The sequence below is a fragment of the Planococcus citri genome, chromosome 1, assembly GCF_950023065.1.
Source record: "Planococcus citri chromosome 1, ihPlaCitr1.1, whole genome shotgun sequence".
In the NCBI taxonomy this organism is placed as follows: Eukaryota; Metazoa; Arthropoda; class Insecta; order Hemiptera; family Pseudococcidae; genus Planococcus; species Planococcus citri.
Window position 1 is genome coordinate 39,759,985 of NC_088677.1, and position 21,663 is coordinate 39,781,647.

At 33.2% G+C, this 21,663-nt stretch overlaps 1 protein-coding gene across 2 annotated transcripts in view; it reads left to right on the forward strand.

Moving 5' to 3' along the window:
- rl (Mitogen-activated protein kinase rl) overlaps nt 1-21,663 on the forward strand; it is a 45,519-nt gene that overhangs the window by 21,406 nt on the left and 2,450 nt on the right. For both annotated transcript variants that reach the window (XM_065344739.1, XM_065344740.1), the window contains exons 3-8: nt 133-243; nt 795-929; nt 9,673-9,789; nt 16,378-16,545; nt 19,290-19,478; nt 20,283-20,411. In XM_065344739.1, the coding sequence (XP_065200811.1) occupies nt 133-243; nt 795-929; nt 9,673-9,789; nt 16,378-16,545; nt 19,290-19,478; nt 20,283-20,402 (840 nt within the window). In that variant the 3' untranslated portion in view covers nt 20,403-20,411. The remainder of the gene's footprint in view (nt 1-132; nt 244-794; nt 930-9,672; nt 9,790-16,377; nt 16,546-19,289; nt 19,479-20,282; nt 20,412-21,663) is intronic.

Below are 21,663 nucleotides of genomic sequence, written 5' to 3' on the forward strand. Positions count from 1 at the left end.
TATTTTAAATTTTATGGTACGTTAGAAGTATTTGTTTGCGGTTATAGACTTGGAATTTTCTCAGTGAATTTTCGAGCCAAAAATTACTGTCAATTGTCATAAGTAGTAATGAGGTTTTGTGTTCTGTTTCAGGTAATTGATATCAGAGACATTTTACGTGCTGAGACCATCGACCAAATGAAGGATGTTTATATTGTCCAATGCTTAATGGACACAGACCTGTATAAATTATTAAAAACTCAAGTAAATGAAAATACGTATTATTCCTACGTTAAATATAAAGAAAGGTATTTGGTTAGAGAATCAAGAGTAATTTTGGAAATAACTGTATTTGGTATTATCTAAATTTTGTTTCAACGAATTGGAGAGAGGAGAGAAAGTGTGATACTGATAAGTTGAAATGTAAAAGCAGATATCACTTGTCTAAAGAATTTTATCCCGCCAGTAAATAATAATAATTCGCGTTCTTGGAGAAAGTATTACTTTTTTAAAAAAGAAATAATACATGTACGTTTGCAACTTATTGAGAAAAAAAAAATGAAAATCAGTGAGATGAGAACAAGCTTGGTTTAAAAGTAGAAACATTTTCATTTGTGGGGAATATCATTGTTGAATCGTATTAATATTGCTTAGGTACATACTTGAAAAGCTGTGAAGTCTGATTTGTGCGCGACAAAAAAAAATAGATTACTTTTTTAAAACATACTCGTAGCTTTATGAAATCAATACACTTAATCGAGCAGTTGATTGAGTTTTATCTTCATTAATATATCTATCGATTTTGTAATTTTCAGAAATTGTCAAACGACCACATCTGCTACTTTTTGTATCAGATACTTCGAGGATTGAAGTACATTCATTCTGCGAACGTCTTGCATCGGGATCTAAAGCCCAGCAATTTACTTTTAAATACGACATGTGATCTGAAGGTAAGAAACTGAATTTACTTGTATACCCAATTACCTACTAATTTCAAATATGAACCCCAAAATTTGTCACCATATTACTGTTACTGTCGCCGACGTTACTGCTGCTCCCTAAAACAGAAGCGGTTATGTCGTTTTAATAAGGAACCGTTACAAACAGTTTGCACGTTGATTAATATTTGTCGTAAGTACTTTGTCATGGGCCATGGGTGAAGTTGCTTTGTGGAATTTCAATAATTTCAAAAAACCAGTCTTGGTACGCTGTACGCCACGTCGCGTCGCCATATTATTACGCGGAACCGAAAAACGGCGAGAATTATAAGTACATACTTACCTAAAGAAAGAATATTTGCGACAGTAAAGGGATGCTTTTAGTATTATTGTTTTGAGATTTTTTTCATCGATACGGATTATAATAAGTAAGTAATCACTTTTTAGATTATTTCGTTTCCATTATTGATGAATGCAACAATTGGATATTTATAAATAAATTGTAGCGGAGTGTGTGCTGAAGAAAAAATGAACTTTTATTTTCATGAAACTTTTCCCCTATGATATAAAAGTGTAATCTGATCTGATTTAAGAATTTTTTTCATCGTGTATATATAGGGTATATTTTTCTTCGAAAATATGTAGCAAGGCTTAGGCGGGTTCTGCGCCAGGGAATGAAATTATCGGCTTGAAGTCGATAATAAATCATTAAAAATCAAGTGTACCTACCTTAGAAAATACGTTTTTTTCTTCGTGCTTTACGTTCTTCAAAAATAGAACGTAAGTGAAGGAAAATCTCATTGTTAGCCGAACTGAAAGAAATTTCTTAAGCAGTGATCTTGAGAAAAGTTCAACCATAAATCATCGGTATACCTGCACCCATTCGTTATTGAAAATTTTCAGTTAGCTTTTTCGTAACCGTCTCTCATGTTTGAAAAGCTGTCGTATATTTTCGTATTGTAAACTTTTTTTTGTGGTTGGATACTCGCGAACGCCAGTTAAAAAATAGAAATGTATGGTTTTCCGTATATACGAGTAGTATAAGCGTACGTAAGTGGCCCTTTTACGGTGAAATGTGGTTTCGAATTATCGATGAAAATATGTCGAAACTTAGATGTGGTAATGTTACGGTAGGTGGAGGCACCTACCCTATTTATGTTTTTCCCATTTATCTGACGGAATTTCATTGTAAAGGGGTGTGTTAGTTTTTTATTCGATGATGGAATAACCTAGCAGACGATAAAAGTTACCTACGTCTAAAAATAAATATTCAATTAATGGCGGTGAAAAAAAAGATTCTGAAAAATGGAAAATGACAACTTGTCTTTTTATTTTTACATTCAGAATGATATTTCTAATCGACGTTGGGCTCGTATCTTTCATCGCTGCAAATAAAGGCCTAAAGGGCTGTTGAAACATTCGATTCGAAAAAATTTACTTTGTTCGATTTGCCCTTCTTGTCCTGGTGTAGCCTTCAACCTTCGTCTGTTCAATTTTTTAATTAAGCAAATTTTGATAAAATTGAATACTTACAAACGAAAAATTAAGCCTCAGAGTGAACTTCGAAAGCAAAGCTTCGTTTCTACTGACCGTTTCCTCGATGGATACTTCTCCTTCACGGAGAATACTCAAAAAGTACCTACCTTACCTATAGGTATATGTCAATGTGTGTGTGTTTTGAATTTTTCTTGCCTGTTCGTTTTTTTGTTCGCAAAGAATCTACATAAAGGCTAGTAACTTTCATCATGGAATTTATCGGAATACCAAAATATACTTCGTCGTGTTGGGATATATTTATGTAGGTATTACTGGCGGAATATTTTTTGAGAGAAAAATTATATAGGACTTATTCAAATGCTCGAGTTAACATTTGTTTTTTCGAGTTTAAGAAAATTTGAAAAATATTTTCTAAAAATCGCTTCTTTCGACGTAAGTAAATTTTTTCAGCTAGGAATAAATTATCGTTTAAAAACAGCTTTTCGTCGTTCGCGTATTGTTTACAAGGCTGCGAATGTTTCAAAGTTGAAATTTTATTCCAACATTTTGAAGATTTTTTTGTACAAAATTCAGGGAAACTTTTTTTATTCTTACTGGATATGATGAAATATAAATAACTTGCATTTTTCGAAAAGAAAACGAGCGTATAGGAGAATGATTGAAATTTCGTACCCGTTTAGGAAGACAAATAAAAACGTAATAGTATAAACTGCGCGTTCGTAAGGTAACCTTTTTCGGGTGAATTTAGAAATTTGACTTGAAATGGTTACTCGACTATTTTTAGCTGAATAGAAAAAGAATTACACTGTATGGCTTTTAAGCGAACGTAAAGTTGGTGAAAAGGCATTTTGGAATTTACGAAATTTTATACGGATGAAGTTTGGTACATGGGCTACAGGGCGTATAGAAAATATCACCGCCTACGGATATGTGGGTAATTCACTTGACTAATTTTACTGTCAAAGATGTGTAAAGGTTTTGCGCACTTGATTTAGTTAACTGTTCGTTTTTTTATTCTCATTATAGTGGTAATTCGGCGCACTATTGTTAGAAAATTAAAACGGGGCATCGAAGGTTCGTTCATTACGTTAAGTCTATACGAGTGCTATTCGTTTTTGCACGAATCGATCTGGATGGAATCTGCTTTGTGTGTATAAAACGAACGTTTTTAACGCATTAGATAGATGAAAGCATTGCGCAAATGTTGATTTGCATAATGTGGAAAAATTATTATGGTATTAGCCTAATTCTTCGAGTGCTTACCAAAGGGTTTTCAGTCGAATTAAAATTGGTCGCTTGGATGCTAATGGTGTTCGAATTTTGCCACATTATTATTGTATGTAATATATAGGTATTACAGGTACCTTTACCGGAATGGGTATAGGTATTTAGGCAGGTCTAGGTATACCGACCATGGTCTCGTAGTTCCCCTTCTGTTTCTCTCTATGAAAGTTTTAAACGGTTTAAGAATCCGTAACATTTGCTGGGTACAGGACCCGAGTACAGAAATTTCAGTGACTCTGGTTGTCAGATGGAGTTCAAGTCAGTGAAATTAGAGCTATAAGAAATCAGAACCTACGTATAAATGTGTAACTATTTGCCAGGTTTTTCTATAGATATAATTAATTGAGTCGAGTCTGAATATTCTGTTCTTGAAACAGACCCGCGTTCGACTCTGGTGTAAAATTTCAAATGTAAAGCTCCCAAATGTATGTGAAGTTCATTTCAAGAGTTTAAATTCGATTCCTTTTAGAAAATCATCTTACTTCGCTTCGAATGCGAAGGTAGGAAAGTACTAATTAGGATTAAAATGATTAAATAAACGCTGTCGAATCTAATTTTGAATTTTCGGTTCATTTCGTTAATTTGCATATGAAATGCGTGTATTTATACCTACAGGGTCTTCGATGGAATTTCTACGATATTTTAACGAGTGAATTTTGAAAACGTCGCGGTATGAAAGTTCAACAATAAAATTTCAAGTCGGAAAAAAATTTGAATGGATCGTCATTTGCTTTTTCAAAATGTTGTGATATAATGTTGATGGAATTGTAACTACAACACATGTTGACATGTTACATGGTTTCTCGAATTCTGTTTGCTGTCTTCTGTCCTTATCCTTCTGTTTTCATAAGTTTTGAAAATTTTTGAATGTCAGAAAATTTGTGTTAGAAGAGCCACCACTTGAATGTGTTTTATTTATGCGCCATCTATGGGGAGTTCGTCATGGATTGTTACTTTCTCTCGAGGTAAAAAAAAAATTTCTGTTGAAATTATTTTTATAAAGCTTTGATTAAGTTAATTCATCATTTCAAGTCTTTTTATGGTCCTCTCGATATTTTCACCTCAAAAGAATATCTATTTAAAGCATCGTGTGACCATCTGGGAAACTTCAAATTCTAAACAGAAAATTTCCCCATCCACTTGAGCTGCCGAAGTCTTACTCCGAATAACTCGCAAACAGATCCTCCTAAAAATGAACTAATCACCCTCTATCGGTGGAAATTCGTAGGTATGCTACTCAAAATCGCTTCTTTGAATTTTTTTGTTGGACCCTTGGGTTCCCCCTTAAAGATTTTTCTGTACTGAAAAAGTTGCAATTTTTTTCATCATTCACCATCAACGATAACGATGAAAATAGATATTTTAAAATCAGTTGAAAATTCAAAGGAGGAAAATTTTGAAGCTTGATCCCGTATAAAATTTAAGTAGGCACGTTGACTGAGTCTGGTAGATAGGCAGCTAGGTACGTCATACGAAACTTACCACTGATTGTAAGCTTGAATCCATAATTCCGAAATAATCGATACCAACGAATAAGTAGGTATCTAAATTTTAATTAAAGTCGAGAATGTGAAAAAGCAAAGCTATACGAGGCTTCGTATCTCGCATCTTGTGTGCCCGAGGTGTAGATTTTCATACCTGCGTTTCTCGTCTCGTATATCGTTAAAAGCAGTAACCTCACGAGGTGGTTAAATTTTACCATTTTTAAAACCCGTGCTTTTATGTGTACAATTTACACCACATCGAACCACTGCGATCTCGTATTTGTTCAGCTCCTAAGGGCTTCACACTGTTGAAAGCTGAGGTTAATGATGCGACGAAATGGAGTTGAAGCGTTTCAAATCTTCGTCAAGAAATACGCGACGAAATTTATAAGTAAATATGCATGTTGACATTAAAAGATATTACGTCACCGTTAACCTTGGATAAAATGAAAAAAAACTATTGTTTTTATTCTATTTTTTGTTTTTAAATTTCGATTATTTCTTGGTTTTGTCTCTTTTTTCTCTAGATCTATCATTATTTCAGATACTTGAATACGAAAAATTTCCCGTGTGTTGTACAGGATAAAAGTATGACGATTCATTTAATACGTGAAAAAAACATGAGGATGTGAAACGTAGTTTTCTGAAAAAAATTGCACCTCGAGGGAGAGTAAATATTGAGATGTTTCTTTGAAGCGTATTGTCAATACACGCGAAGGAAAAATGTATCCTGATTCTATTGAAATTAATCTTCTTGTCTTTGTTTTGAGTATTTTCCTTTCAATTCGTGCAGTTTGGTCGTCGAGAATCCCTTTGGGAGGTTTTTTCCTACGTTTACAATCGTGTTACATACAGGGTGTCCTGTCGAACATTATAGCTACTATTTCGACATTTTAGATTTGAGTGTAACAAAAAAAACGTTGCTTAAAGAGGATGCTAAACTGCTTTTTGTGGCATTTACAAATATTGTTGGGTGAATTCAGAAAATTATAATTTCGTTTGTGAAAAATATCAAAATTCGATGTAGGTAAGTTCACGACTGAAGGGGAAAGATAAAATTCGATTCCTATTTTTAGTGTCTTGAATAATTTATGAAGGCAACCCTTCAATTTTGAGGCTAATACTAACTAGGAGGCTGATTTTTGGATATGTTATATAACTTTTGATTTCTTATCGATCAACTCTTACGTTAGTTTGCCTTTTTTAGTCTTTTTCATTCATCTCTACACCCTCCCAAAAATTTGTACACCCGAGAATATATACCCAAGGTCATCCCCATTCAACCCCCTTAATTCGTATATGTACTCCAAACCAAGCCGAAATACATACCGAATTTGAGCGAATTTTAAGGCTGAGATCGATTTAATGTTCCAGCAAAAAAAATATGTATTAATACTATATTTTTCAGACATGCGAAATATTGATGGATTTGCACGTGTGGGGTCCCAAAACGGAGTTTGTGATTTTCTCGACCCCAATCCCAGAATCATGATAGGCTGTATACCTAAGCTTTATTCTTCCTTTGTTCTAAGGAAAATCAGACTGAAACCTGCAAAGGACCTTTTTTCCTCTCAACCAAATTCTTTGATATTTTTCATAGCTCAAATTTGGAATTTTAGCAATTCTCTAAAAGTTTCGAAAAATGAAATTCAGCACTTGTTTTGTACGAGTATATTGGTGTGTTTTTATTCTCTTTCAACTTTCGGTCGAAATTCCTGCATTATTTAAGAAAATCAGTGTCCTGTAAATCTTTTGAAGTGCTTCTCTTCCTAATGTCGAAATATACCAATTTTGTTTTTTAAGCCTGTATGTAGATTCGAAGTGAAGCAGCCATTTATTGGGACACCCTGTGTACGCTTCTGCTCTGCGGTTGATTATTCTCCAAAACAATACAAGTAGATTTCTATTTCATCACGGACTGTGCAGCACTTCGTGACAAAATGTTTTCTGTGACAAGGGAACAAGTGCATGTCTAACTTTTTGAGGTAAACGTTGCGAAAGGATTTTCTTGGTCGCTCAATAAACTTAATTTTATTCGCGCTTTATTCTACATCTACATTTTCATTCGCTGAATTTAAATGAGTGAAAAAAAAAACACAGAAATGTTCATATTAATTGGAAACGAAAAGTATCATGTAGAGCTTAATGGATTCAGTGTGTTTTTTCCCTCTTATCGTTCGTTAAAAGCATTTTGGAATGTTGGATATGGTGCCTGTTTTTCGTGCGCATGAATACTTCAAACGAAACCCGAACGGATTTATGTAGCTTTTATCGACACGTTAATATTGTATGAATTTGAACGTTATTGATACGTGTAATGGACGTAATGTGTATATGGTTGTGGTATCACTGGATAGAAAAGGAATACTCGGACATTGCAGCGTTCAGTGATGAAAACTGACGTTATGAAAAAAATTACGCACGTTTCCTGTACACCTAAACCTATGTAACCATCGTAATATTTTCATCAGATAAAAAAATTTTAGCAGGTTTTGTAAAATTATGTATTTTTTTACAATTCCAGAAACGAACTGATGGCAAACGGTGTTTTATTTCAGTTTACGTCGTTTTTTTTCTTAAAAATAATAAAAATGTATTATTAAATTCTCTTGCAAAAGAAAAAATTTTCAGATTTATGACGAAAAAGTTAAAACAAGATAAAAGATATGAAAATATTCGCAGTATATATGGCTCGTTTATCTAATGAAATTAAAATTTAATTATTTTTTTCAAATGAGAGTAAGTTTTTAGGGTACTCTGCAGTCAGTAGGTACCTCTTTTTATTCCATACACTCCTTTTATAGCTGCGAACGTGACCGATTCTATCGTACATTCTAATCGTTCACTCGTAAACTTGAGAAAAGTAAAAGAACGACATTAGTCGTCTGTAATACGTATACTTACGCCATGCTGGTTTTTCTCTCGTCTAAATTACATGGCGGTACGTTTCAACTTTTAGTTGTATACGAACGCTTCGCAAAAGTTTCAAAATGTGCACCCATCTTATTTTTTCAAAGGTTGAAAAAAATGTGAACTGAGTTTCTTGTATCTGCTTTCTCAGCTGAGATATGAACGCTTGAATTCACTTCACTAAACCTCTTCGTACCTATTTAACTTTCGCTGTATTACCGATTTTGCATTAATCGAAAAAACCCCTTCTCTTTCTCTTATGCTAGTTTATTGTTCGCGCGAATTTGTTTTATATCGAACTAATCGTCTCCCTACTCTCAATACTATAAATGACATTATGTAGTCGAGTATTTTTGTATGTTCTAAAACTGATTAGGAGGAGAGGTACCTAATACGGAAAAAGTCAAGATTTCAATGGTCAACTTTTTACCTATGTATTTTCCTATTTTTGACTGGATCCTCTTTTTTTTCGCCATAAATGGAAACAAAAATTGCGAACAATTTAAAAGACGTTAAGGTTTCAAAAATCGTAATTTTGACGAATGTGTCGTTTTTTCATGGTTCGTGTTATCTATCATTTAACTGTAAAGGAAAGGCGAGGTTGAAAAATGGTTTCTTATGAAAGTTATATTATGCTAGAATAGCTGAAATATCCTCGTTTTACTAGAAAGTTTTCTCAAAAATAGTCGTTTGTCGTGGCTTTCTACCAAAATACGAGAATTACTTAGGCCCATGGCCAGGATTTTTCAGCCTAGACGATTAGGTATGTGTTCCATGGTGAAGAGATCGAAAACTTTATAAAACGAAATTAAAATTTGCTCTGCATTGTTATTTTATTTTACACAAACGTTTTTAAAAAAATTCTCAAGGAAAGCTAATGATATTGCTACCGAAAAAATTTAAAATTTTAGGAAGGAAATTCAGTAAGAATTACTATAATTGGAATATGCGAAATTCGGTTAAAATATCATGGAAATTGGCGGAAAAGTGTCGAATCATAGGTGAAAAATTATGAAATTAGAAAAAATGTTGCGAAGATTTTTTTTGAAGGAACATTCACTTTTTACTAAATTTGTTTTAAGTTGAAAAAATTCCAATTCGTGCTATGAAAAAGCTGTGAAGAAGCTCAATTTACGTAATGAGTCAGTTATGATTTAAAGAAAAGTGCTGTATTTATCTGAGAAAGCCACTTCAGAAATTGTGGTGGTAGGGTACGCATTAAAAAAAAAACAACTCCCAACTGTTGTGACTATTTTTGCGATAGTTGATGAAGTCGTAAAAATACACTCAAACTTGAAAGTGCATTATGCATCTCTTAGAGAAAGAAGGAAAGGGTGAAATCTGAGAAATGCTGTGGTAAAAATTGGGCAGGAATTTTAATGAGTTCTTACAGAAGTCCTGCCTCTTGCGAAGTCCTTGTTAGGCATCTTGTCATAAACTCGATGGAAACATCATGAAGGTTTTGATATCTATAGTAGAAGGTATCTTCTCAGACAATCAGCTTTTACCACATTTTCTGTTGATTACCAAATTTATAAATTTGTTTTTAATTTTGTATTTTTGTTTCTTTTTCTTTGCAGATTTGCGATTTCGGACTAGCCAGAGTTGCAGATCCCGAGCACGATCATACTGGTTTTCTCACCGAATATGTTGCTACTCGATGGTACCGGGCACCCGAGATAATGCTGAATTCTAAGGTGAGTGTTTTATTTATTTATTCAGTAATTTTAGGTACTAATTACAACACGTTGCTACGAAATGAAACGTAAGCATTTATTCCATCAATTTGGCTTTCATTAACTAACGTAACGAAGATGAATTCTTTTTCTGCTCTTTTTTCGCATTTCATTTGAATATACGCGCGGAGTAGGTTCGCAGAAAAATGGTGATGCTAATTTCTGTATTTTTTTAAACGCTGGAACGTATTTTTCTTTATGTAAATTTCTCATCATCAAGGGCAGTGATAGGGGTATGCCTACTTTTTAATTTTTGCTAATGTTATAAAATGAACGCGTTTATTTTCTAGTTAGCTGAACAGATTAAAAGGTCCGCAAATTAAATTAAATAGCCTAGTGAAATTATTTTAATCTGCAAACTTATCGAAGAGGAATTATTTTGTTTCCGAAACTTTCATCTCAATTGTATGACAAAAAATGTTGAATTGGAACGCAGTACCCAGTTATCCAACAGGGTAGTTCATTTGTTTGTTTGTAGTTTTTTCTTTCGTTAAAATTTTCCGCGTTGAAACCATTAGAACCCGCTGTCGACAGTGGGGGTTTTCCAATGTTTTTGAGAAACACTTACTATACTGCTTACTGCTCAGTACCCACTTGAGTAAAAAAGAAGGATCGAGGTAGATGAAATTCGTGTCATTTTTATCCGCTGAGACTTGATAGTTTCAGTTCCTTTTTCTCCATCTCTCTTAAAGACAGAATAAAATATGAAAGAAAGAGAAATGTTGAACCGAGAAAAAAATTGGAAAAACTTGATATGTTCAATTTTTGGAAGTTCGAATCTGTGGAAATTTGGAAATTTCTCATGTTTATTGTAAGTATTGAGAAAAGCTCATCGTTCTCATTCCTCTCCTCGACGTTCTTATTCGTTGTGTTTTATGTTGCCCTAGTAAGTTTGTTTTTCTAATCTCTTCGGTATTTATTGATTTGAGCTCAATGTACGTGATCTTATATGGTGTCATTTTTTTGGTTGAATTTTCTGATTACGTGCATTCAATTCTTTCGGATACAGGTACTGGAAAGTATGCACCAATACCAACTTAAAATTGCATAACGTCTGTTATTGGTCGTATTGAAATCAATTTCAAAATTGATTTTCTTCATAAAAATTTAATTCTCATTCGGGAAATAAAATCAATTGAAAATTATCACAACAATTTCCTGTAAAAAGTTCTTTTTGAATTTTTTATTGATTTGACCTTGGAAAATTCATTTTTAGGGCTTATATGAAATCACCGTACAAGATTTTGTGTAGTTTCATCTCAAATTATTGAGAAACCGCGAAAAATGTAATTTTAAGAAATGGATAGTAGCTCTAAATGAATTCAAGTAAAGTAGGATGGAGTTGGATGGTTCGACAGGTAAACTAGATCTCACAGCATTGCGACGTCGCTATGCGTGGTGAGTAGTAACACTACGTTCACGTATAGTCGGTTGTTGCTTAACTTCATTATAGTGATTCTGATTACCTTACTACAAGTAGGTACATAGATAGTAGATACAATAGTAAAATTTTATCCACACCTATCCAAGCTACACAAGACGCAAAAGGAAAAAAACGCTCCGTCTAACCTAGTCTAACCCCATACTACCTTACCTATACCATTACCTACATATATGCAGTTTTACTCGAATAATGATGCGTAGTTGGTTACTTTTGATATATTTTCGTTTTATTAAGAGTTTTAAGAAATGCCCTTACTATTTCGACGGAGGAAAATAGGAAAAACGAAAAGTAAACTTTATTGTTGATGTTTTAGTAAATTCGTTTTCCTGATCCGTTTTGAACGTGTTTGCCTTCTTTTCGTATGTATGTACGTTAGATAAATATTAATATAAACTTATTCGAGTTGTATTTTTTCTCTTTATCAGTGTGTTTATATGGCATTTTCAAAACCATCGAATACTGAAAGAAAGTTCTGTTTTCGATTATCGCGAACATTTGAAATGTTAACCAAAATGGGGGGGGGAGCAGCTGAATTAAACCTATTTTCGTTGATTTTTTTGAATTGGTTCATTTTTAAAAATTATTTCGTAACTTTATTCAAAAAATGTTTAAGTATTTATTTATTTTATTTTTCAAGTTTAAAAAATTTTTACACTAAACAAGCACTATTACGTTCTGAATCACTGGATATTTATTTTTTTCTTCAAAAGTTCTTCACCAATCTGCTTTCATTGAAGCTGTAAAAATAAATCTTAGCACGTTGGAAATAGGTATTTTCCTCTTGTGTATCAGATTTCAAATTGATAATTATTGATTTCGTTTGACCTAGCCTGCAATCAGAATGAAAGAAAATTGAGGTGAAAATGAGTGATAAAATTTTAACCCTGACACGACCTTGAAATGTTCAAATCACTTTGTAGGAGGTTCAAATTTAGAAACATTTCAAAAATTTGAAATGTTTCCTACAGATGGAAGTTTGTTTAGAATTTTTTCCAATGATGACTGTTGCGTTTTGTTATTTGAAAAAGTTATCAGACGGAAACATTTGATATTTTTTTTTGCCGGAACTTACTTAAGGACTTATAAAAGGATAGCACTGGTAGCTCATGAAAAATCTCTGCCATCAAAAAATCGAAAAGCATATGTATAAGTGGATCTCTAATGGTCAAATTTTTTATTCCATACTTACTTACTTATTTTAAAATTTTGAGTTCTTAAATCCTGATTTCGATATCTGTTTGACATTTTAAAAAAATGTTTTGTTCTAAATTTGCCTGAGGTGGTTTAATTTGAGTTTTGGGTAAAAACGGTTGTCAGAATGAGAATCAACACCTCCAAAAACCTAAATATCGACATCCATACTGCAGTTTTTATGATTGTAGGTTTCAACTTACACCTCCTCTCTCTTTCCAATGGAGAGGAGACTCAGAGACTCAAACTGTATTCAGAACCACAATTTTTTGGCTGCGAAACCTATATGTAGATAGGTGTTTTAACACACATAAAATGCGTTGTATTTTTAAAGATTTTTGCTTCCTACCCTCCTCCTCCCTTTATACCTCCTTTCTAGGGACCATGTTTTGATTTTGAGGTCAAACGGTTATCAGAATCGGCGTTGAAAACCTTTACTCCGTTATTCATTCCACTTTTTTTGGTGATTTGAAATTTTTTTCATGCAGAAAAATGTAAACGATGAAAAACGCTCTTGAAAATATACAACTGATGAATTGTTCTACTGCGTACTTTAAAAAAAAAGTTTTTCCTTTAAAAAATTTAATCCGGCACAATGTAGGCCATTTCACCATGCTCACTGGACCAGAGCTTTTATACTTTCCTTCTCACTGAAATTCCAATTTTTTCGTATAGAGTGAGTTTTTCAATCTCGTTGTACATACTTACACAAAATACAAGTAAATTACAAATTGACTGGCAAAAATCGATCAGTTTTAAGCTTTCGTCAAAAAATAATTTCTGTAAAATCGAAACTTTCAGATGGTAAAAACTTTAACGGTCTAGTTAATCTGTTTTGCTCAACTTCACAACTCGTACGACTAGTTTATGACCAAAAGAGTAGGTATAAATCGACGAGTCCGCCAATAAAAGCGCAGATTCGTTGAAAATTTTATACATTTTGTAAATAATTAATTTTTTACCGAGTTTTTCGGTCGAAAGTCGGTTTGTTAATAGTTCACGGTGAAATTTTGCTATACAATTTCATCCGAGATGATATGGTTTGAGACCAAAGGCGACCTTTAAAGTAATCGGATCCGCGTTGGAAATTCTACGCTCGGGCTCTGTGAAAATGATTGCGATTTCGTCGAGAGCAAAAGAAAAACGAAGGATTCGTTGCTGAAGCGAGATGATGTACGAAACATGCTGAATATTATGACAACTTAAGCTGTGCCGAGGTGGTTTTATTGAAGTCAAACATTTATCGCGTTTTCCATCCACATGTCTGAAATATATATACGTAGTACGTACGTAGACGTACGCTGCTCAAAGAAGTTAGGAAACCATTCGTTTATATTTCGCACGCTGACTTAATCTTAGTTAAATCTTTCTTTTCGTGACGGGGCTCAATTTCTAAGGTTAGTTTGGTGGAAAATTAAGCGTTTCTAAGGTGTCCAAAAAGATTCAAAGATTAACGGTTTGTAAAACTGCGTACGTTGCACGACGTTATACACGAGAAAATCTCCCTGTGGGAGAATTTTTCTTCCTTTTTTTGTTCGTATGATGGTTTTATGCTCACGAGTATCACTGAAGGAATTTGGTAAATTACGTATTACGTATACGCAGACGTATCAAGTTGCACGAACGAATTAAATTTTCAGTCTCCCTGAATTACTTATTCATCAAAAAATTAAAATCAAGCGGAAAACATACGATGTTGGTATGCCAGCGATTCTCATTCTCTCGAATAATGTTATCTCGATTTGAAAAAGTTTTAGTAGACGAATCGATCCGTTCTAAAATACGAGTACATTACATACCGTAGAAGTGGCCACTCATCAATTCTGTCGTGTAATTTATCTATGGTATTTTTTTCCTTCATTTTTTTTTTCGTATTTCTCATTGTGTAGATTTGCTGATGAATTGATGACAAAAATTCCACGCTATTCGAATATATCGTTGGGCGATAGATATCTGTAATAAAACAATAAAAGAAAGAATGTAATATGTTTGGCGGATAACGAAAAATAGGATACTATGCTTATTTGTAATCGATGCAGGGGATTGACAGTACAGATAGTGATGGGTATTTGAACGCGTTTAAAATGGTGCGAAAACGTACTGTATTTAAATTGTCACTGAAATTCTTCTTTTGAACGTCGAAACGGTAGGTAGTAGGTACCTATAAAAAGCTGCGTTTCGAGTGTAAGATTTCGAATTCGTTGAACGGGAAAATTTCGTTGATAGAGCTGTAAAGAACATTGTTCCCAGTTTACTGCTTTTAATCTCGAAGATTATTGTTTGAAAGGCATTTGATCGATATATTCAGCACTCGCAATAAAATTGAGAATGAAAGTATCCTATTCAACTCTTGCTTTGTTCGTTTTGAAATTCATATGTTTCTTTAGAGTGTATTATTTGGTAGGTACGTGAAATACGTACATATATACAAGGTGTCCCGCTAAATGTTTGACATATTTTGGATTTGGATTTTACCAACAACGAATTTTGAAAAAATATGTAGGAGATGTCAGATGAAACTGTGTATATCTATACGAGTACATTGTGAAGTGTGGGCTGTAGAGTAGAGCTTCGGGATTTAGATTCAGGGTGTTCATCAAGGAGGAAGTAACCAGACTGACGATTTAGATTTGACTGAATGTGAATTGAAAAATTCCCGATGAACACGTTGCCTATTTTGAAAATTTAAGGGGCAAACCCCTCGCCTATAACAGAAAACAGAGCTGAAATGAATTTGTTATCATTGAGATGGAATATGAATTTTTTGGAAATTCTTCGACTAGGTTTTCATTTTCAAAAAATTTTAAATTTGATAAAACTAAGGTTAAAAAGCTGAAATTTGATTCATGCTGTGTGTTTGACCTTTTTCCTAATAAATTGGTGATGGTGTCGAATTGTTCTAGAATTGCAAACAGATTTTTGGATTTTCCATTTTTGGATGAATTCCATAAAAAAAAGGGTGAAATGAGATTCAGCGCGCGCCTGTATCCCCTGTATGTAAACTCGAATTGAGCGTTTTTATGATCCTTTCGATCTATTTTGGTACAAATCTTTGAAATGTATATATTTCTGTCGTTTTAAATTCTAAATTTTCTCTGTTCGGTCCGAAATAACGGATAAATTGTTTTGTTGAAAAATCCTGGTTTATGTTGGAACCACCTTCGTACTTTTCCGGCGAAAGTATCTGTTATAAGTTTATATCTCAACGATTTTCCTGCGGAAATTCGTCTCATTTATTCCATCGCGATGTTGAAGAAAACAAAATACGTATCCTATCGACTTAGGAACTGGATTTTTGATTCGTGAATATTGTACGAGTACGATTGAATACCTGTAGATTATTATTATCTATCGCATGTAGATAAAAATAGCAAAATTGAACTTTTTAATGTTCGCTAAAACCTTTTTAACCCTTCGTGTAGGTATTTTATTACGAAATAAATCACATCTCAACTAAATTTGTTCGCTATATGAGTATTATACTTTCGTGCAAGTATTATCTTCAACTATCTACCTGTCTACGTATGTAGGTAGTGGGACACTACATCAATTTATCTCAATCCCGTGCTTTGCTAACTTTCGCAGAGTTCTTACAAAATGTAAAATACGGATATTATAAAATGATATTGCTTTGTAATAATGTACTTTATTAAATACCTGCATACGTATTATTTATATGTACCTTACCTATATTAGGGATTTGATACTTGTCGAGTGAAATTGTTTTTTTTTTTTTTTCAATTACTCGAAGTCAAACCTTAGACCGCGTGAATTCAGTTTTAAAACTGAATACGTATACGTTCTCAATTTAAAGGGCTTACACCTATTCACTTAGGCCTTATGCTTTTTCGTTTAGATGATGATCAGAGTAAGTAAACGAAGGTAATAATTTTTGCTTTTTTGATTTTTTCCAGGGCTATACAAAATCAATAGATATTTGGTCGGTGGGGTGTATTTTAGCAGAAATGTTATCAAATCGCCCTCTATTTCCGGGAAAGCATTATTTGGATCAGTTGAATCATATATTGGCTATTCTCGGCTCTCCTTCTCAAGAAGATCTTGAATGCATCATTAACGATAAGGTAAGATTAACACGGTACTGCTTTCGCAATTTAATTTTTCTTTAGTTCGAATCTGTAAGTTATAGGTATGTATATATTTCAGTACTTCAGTAGGTACAAGGTTGGTAAGGTAATACGCTTATTCTATACATATAACTTATCTTCAATGTAATAGAACAAAACGGCTATAATTTTGTTTCGTGCGGTGACATCGTAATGATTTATAATACAAAGCAAAAGAAGAGTCTAGTTTGCGCATATTCCCGAGAATACGAAGTGACAGTAATGGCATCGAAACTAAAATTCATCCTGAATGTTGGCAACTTTGTTTCCCCTGCGTTTACGCATCTCTGCCTTTCGAATGGTGTTTCCACATTCAAAATTGTCAAACTTGATTTATGCGTTGATTAATATTTTGTAAAATATATATTTTTTTATTGGCAACTGCGCTCATCTCTCACGCAATAAAATGGAAATACTCAAGTTGAGCACCTACCTACCTTAGAACTAAATTTGAGTCGTATCTATCCTGATTCTATTCACTTTACTCGTTTTGAAATAGAGAGAACTGAGTTGAATGTGCTGTACCTACTTTAAAAGTTGATTACAGAGAAGGTGGCTTATAAGGTTATGTTTAAGTAGACCTCGAAACAATACGGTCGATACGTTTTACTTTTTTTTCAAGTTAGAGCTTTTGGCAAGCGTCAGTCACAGATTTTCATTGATGAGACTTGGCAAATAAAAACGGCATTTCCTGAAACCTCAAAATCCCAAATTTCCGTCGTAGGTACGCATTTTATATTCGGATGTAATGTATCAAAAATTAGAATTTGAGAATATGGTTTTAAAATTCTAATTTTCGAAGTTCATATAAGTATCTTCAGCCCAAAATTTGATTCATAATTTTGAGCTTTATTATGTGTAAAATTCACGAAAATTTCATTTCAAATTTTAACAAAATATTGCGTTTCTGACGAAATTTTAACAAAAATAATTCTAAAAATTTACTTAAATTAAAACAATACCTATGCCTATTACCTACCCAATTTGTTTCCAGTATACAAAATTGAAAAAATGGCCAGAAATCAAAAAATTCATTCCAATATTTGAGGCAATTTTAGATTCCGATTTTGCAGAACGCGTGCTCATTTCATCTGGCAAGTTTCTTAAAGTTCTATATTTGCCGATGAAAGTCTTTCTCAAACTAAAATAAGTTCTTGTGTGACTCTCTGTCATTTTCTGATATTTTCTATTAAAAACTCAGTGATATTTTTGAAACATCGGTGAAAAAAAGATAAAAATGCGAGAAAAGTGCCTTAGTTGACCCTTTCTTTATGTAAAATTATAAGCTTGAGATCTCATTTTAATCTCATTAAAAAGAAACGGAGCTTTACGAGTAATATTTGCTATAAGTTTTTTTCGACTATTTGAAATCCACTTTTCTGCCACCTATTGGCTAGTTGTCAAAAATATCCCAAATCCTACCCAACTCGCTTTTTGCTCGCGGTAAAGAGTTGTTGTATTTGAACCTGTGTTTAGTACCTATTTCAAAATTTTCTTCGCGACTGTAAAATTTCATGATAATTTATGTTGAAAACGGCTAAATGTGTATTTGCGGCGCGTACCGCAGTGAAGATAATAAACTAGTCGTGAGATTATAAAGGAAAATAAAGCATATTAAATCAAAGGGTATACTAAGCTGCTCGGGGAATCGAAAACAATATCATGATACAGGCACCGATTACGTAAATGAGGTGAAATATGTTTAATTAATGATAACAAAACACGATCTCGTATATAGTGGGTAAAAGGCATATTTTGAGAATATAGCCAGATTTTGTTGTTGAAAATAATTCTATTAAGGAAATTCGTGCTATAAAAGATGGCATAACATTTACGAAGAATCGAAATTATGCAAAGAATTATTACGCGATTTCGGTACCTATCTACACCTATCCACGTGCCATTTGTTCAATGTTTATTTCAAATAAGATGGTTTTCTATTACATACATAGAAATGATATTTCCTAATAAAATTTGACAAACTATAATCTCGCCTCTTCAAATGAATAACGTTATGTAGGTATTTTTGAAATGAACTTTCTGTGTATTTCGTCGGTTGGTCTTGGTACGTGCGAAAAATCTGTTTATTAGTTTTCCTGTAGGGGTTGTACATAAATGTGTGTATATTTCATTCGCACAGAAGCTGTAAATTCTATGTTGACATAATTCAAGATACGCAGACCTGGTGTAATAAATTTACTGAAATATCCGAGATATGCATTGATCTATCGCGGCTTTGTTTTTGCCTATTGTATGTACTTTACCTCCAAAAGTATTTTTGTTTTGTATAATCATCTGCCTACCTATAATGCTTTCTTACTTAGCTCTGCATTACTCGCATCATAGAGAAAAAGCTCTGGGTAGGTCGCATCATGGAGGAAACCTACGGGTTTGCAATTTTGTTTCCTAAATGCTTATTATTCGGACGATTGTACTCATTCGTGGCAAATTTACAGTAAATAAAAAAATTTAGTGATCGACATTTTATTTTTCAGTTCAAAAAAATAATCTAAGTTAAATCAAGGTATTCGAATAAAAGAAGACCCTTGCTTAGGGCGTCGCTTATTTTAATCGACGCACCAAACCCGGAGGTTTCTTTCGTGATGCGAGTAATATGCATAATATGTACTTGCCTACATAAGTTCGCGTATTTCGATGTAAATTATGATTTACCTACTTATTTCGTTTACCTATTTTTACAGGCTCGTAGTTACTTGCAGTCATTGCCGTTCAAGCCAAAAGTTCCTTGGATTAGACTTTATCCGAATGCGGATGTAAAGGCACTAGATTTGTTAGACAAAATGTTGACCTTTAACCCTCACCGAAGAATCACCGTCGAAGAAGCCCTAGCCCATCAATACTTAGAACAGTATTACGATCCAGCTGACGAGGTACGGTTTTTCACTGAAAAAAAAAGCTATACTAGTACACCATACTTGACTCTAGAGTTCCTTCGTTCTCTCTTCCTTCTGAGATGATTCATTATAAATTTAATATTCCTTTTGAAAATATATCTCGCAAGTACGAGAAGTACGAGTTCTGTTTAGTTGCATATACGTCTACGTCATACCTTTAGTGTGTCTATAGTCGTCCTCTTATACACTGCTTGGGCTTGGTTATGTTATAAACAACTTTACAGGGTACTATGTAAATAGTTATTGTTCCCGTAGTTTTCAATTTCCCTAGGATTGAGCTTTATTATTGATGCTTGTGTTAATATACGTGCATTTTCTTTTTGGCCATATGATATGGAATTTTTTTCAACAAGTTCGTGTAATATTTGCTTTTACTGATATTGTTCTCGTTATACGAAATATTCAGTAAAAGGATGGCAGATCTTGAAATTTTGGATATAGAAGGGTGGCACTGATAGAGAAAAGGTGTTGAATGAAATTGTGGCTTTCAAGTTGAATTTAAGAATGGTTAGATCATTGAAAAAAGTAGTTTGTTGGCAAAAAATATTAGCTGTGAAAAGATAATTCCAATTTTTTGCTAGCAGAAAAATGGATATTTCTTGACGTGTTTTCCATTGTAATAATTAAAAATTGTTTCAATTTTAAAAAAAAATAATAATACATAAGTAGGTAGGTAGGTAATTTAAGAATTTTTTTAAAATATGAATTCAAATTTATTATGGAAGCTAACCATGTATTACCTATATAATATTGTGTTTTTTTCGTGTTCTCACTCCTTAGCCAGTAGCAGAGGAACCATTTCGATTCTCGATGGAATTAGATGATTTGCCGAAAGAAGTGTTGAAAAAGTATATATTCGAAGAAACAGTCCTGTACAGAGACAAAGTGCCTACTGCTTGAGGATAAAATGTAAGTTTTATGCATTGAACATTTCCATCATTATTTAAATGTCGCATCTTAAAAGTTACCTTATTTTTTTTTTTATTACGTTGGGTAATAAGGATTTTAAAAAAACAGGTCATCAAATACATACGTAGTTTTTTGTAGCATTGATAATGACACATGACTATGAGGGATATAGCTTCGTTCGGCTCGTTCGGTTCACCGTCCTGTACATCTATATAACGTACTACGCAGTACATAAATGTAGGCAACTTATCATTCTAAAAGATGGGGTTTCTCGGCTGTTTTTTGGACTACGGAATGTAGCAAAATTAGGCTTATAGCAAAAGGAAAAACATCTTACAGATGGGAATTCTCTTTAACGCTCTTTGCTGCTAGCTAGGTAATTTTTGGATATTGAAGTTCCTCTCTATGAAATGCGTTTCTTTCGAGTTGAACTACATGTAAATGATGAATTCATATTTTCAAAATACATACAGTTATGGATAAGAAAATTTTCAATTTGAAAGTCGAGTATCTTTATCTACTATATTGCTCCAGTTGGTGAAAGTATCCGTTTGAAAAAATATACTTTGATATTTCTCGAAATGTGCAAAAATCATATAACACGATTTTTTAAAAATCTTGTTGTTGGGAGCTGGGAAGGTCAAATCGAGAAATTGAGCCAAAATTCGGGCTTATTATTAGCCTATGCCTTGAACGGTATTCGCGTTGAATTATAATTGGTAAAAATCGCATACAAGTACCTACCTGTGTACATATAAAAAATTGTCGATCAAATCCAAGTACCTTCTTGTAAGGTAATACAAAATGATTTTCGTCGTTCACTTTTGCCATCATAATGGTAGACTTCTTGGATTGACGGGGAAATCTCGGATCTGCTGAGCAGGTCTTTATCTTTACTTTTTCGATGAAAATTAATTTTCAAGTACATTTATAGGTACTTATATGATTTTTTTTAATTTAAAAAAATTTGTAGTAGAGTAAAAATCGTGGGACTTTTGATTTGTTCGATCATTTTTAAGAAAAATTTATTGTAGAAAAATTAGATTAAATTTCAAGAATTCGGTGCAATTTTGTCGCTATAAAAAATGGTGGGGGTGAACGAGAGATCAGCTAGCAATGCAATAGTTTTTGGCCTCAAATTGACCTAGACGGAATTCTTTAATTTAAATGTTGAAAAAATGAATTTCAAGGACTAAGTAGGTATATACATATTTTGTTATTTTCTCGCTGTAAGTACAAATATTTTACAAAA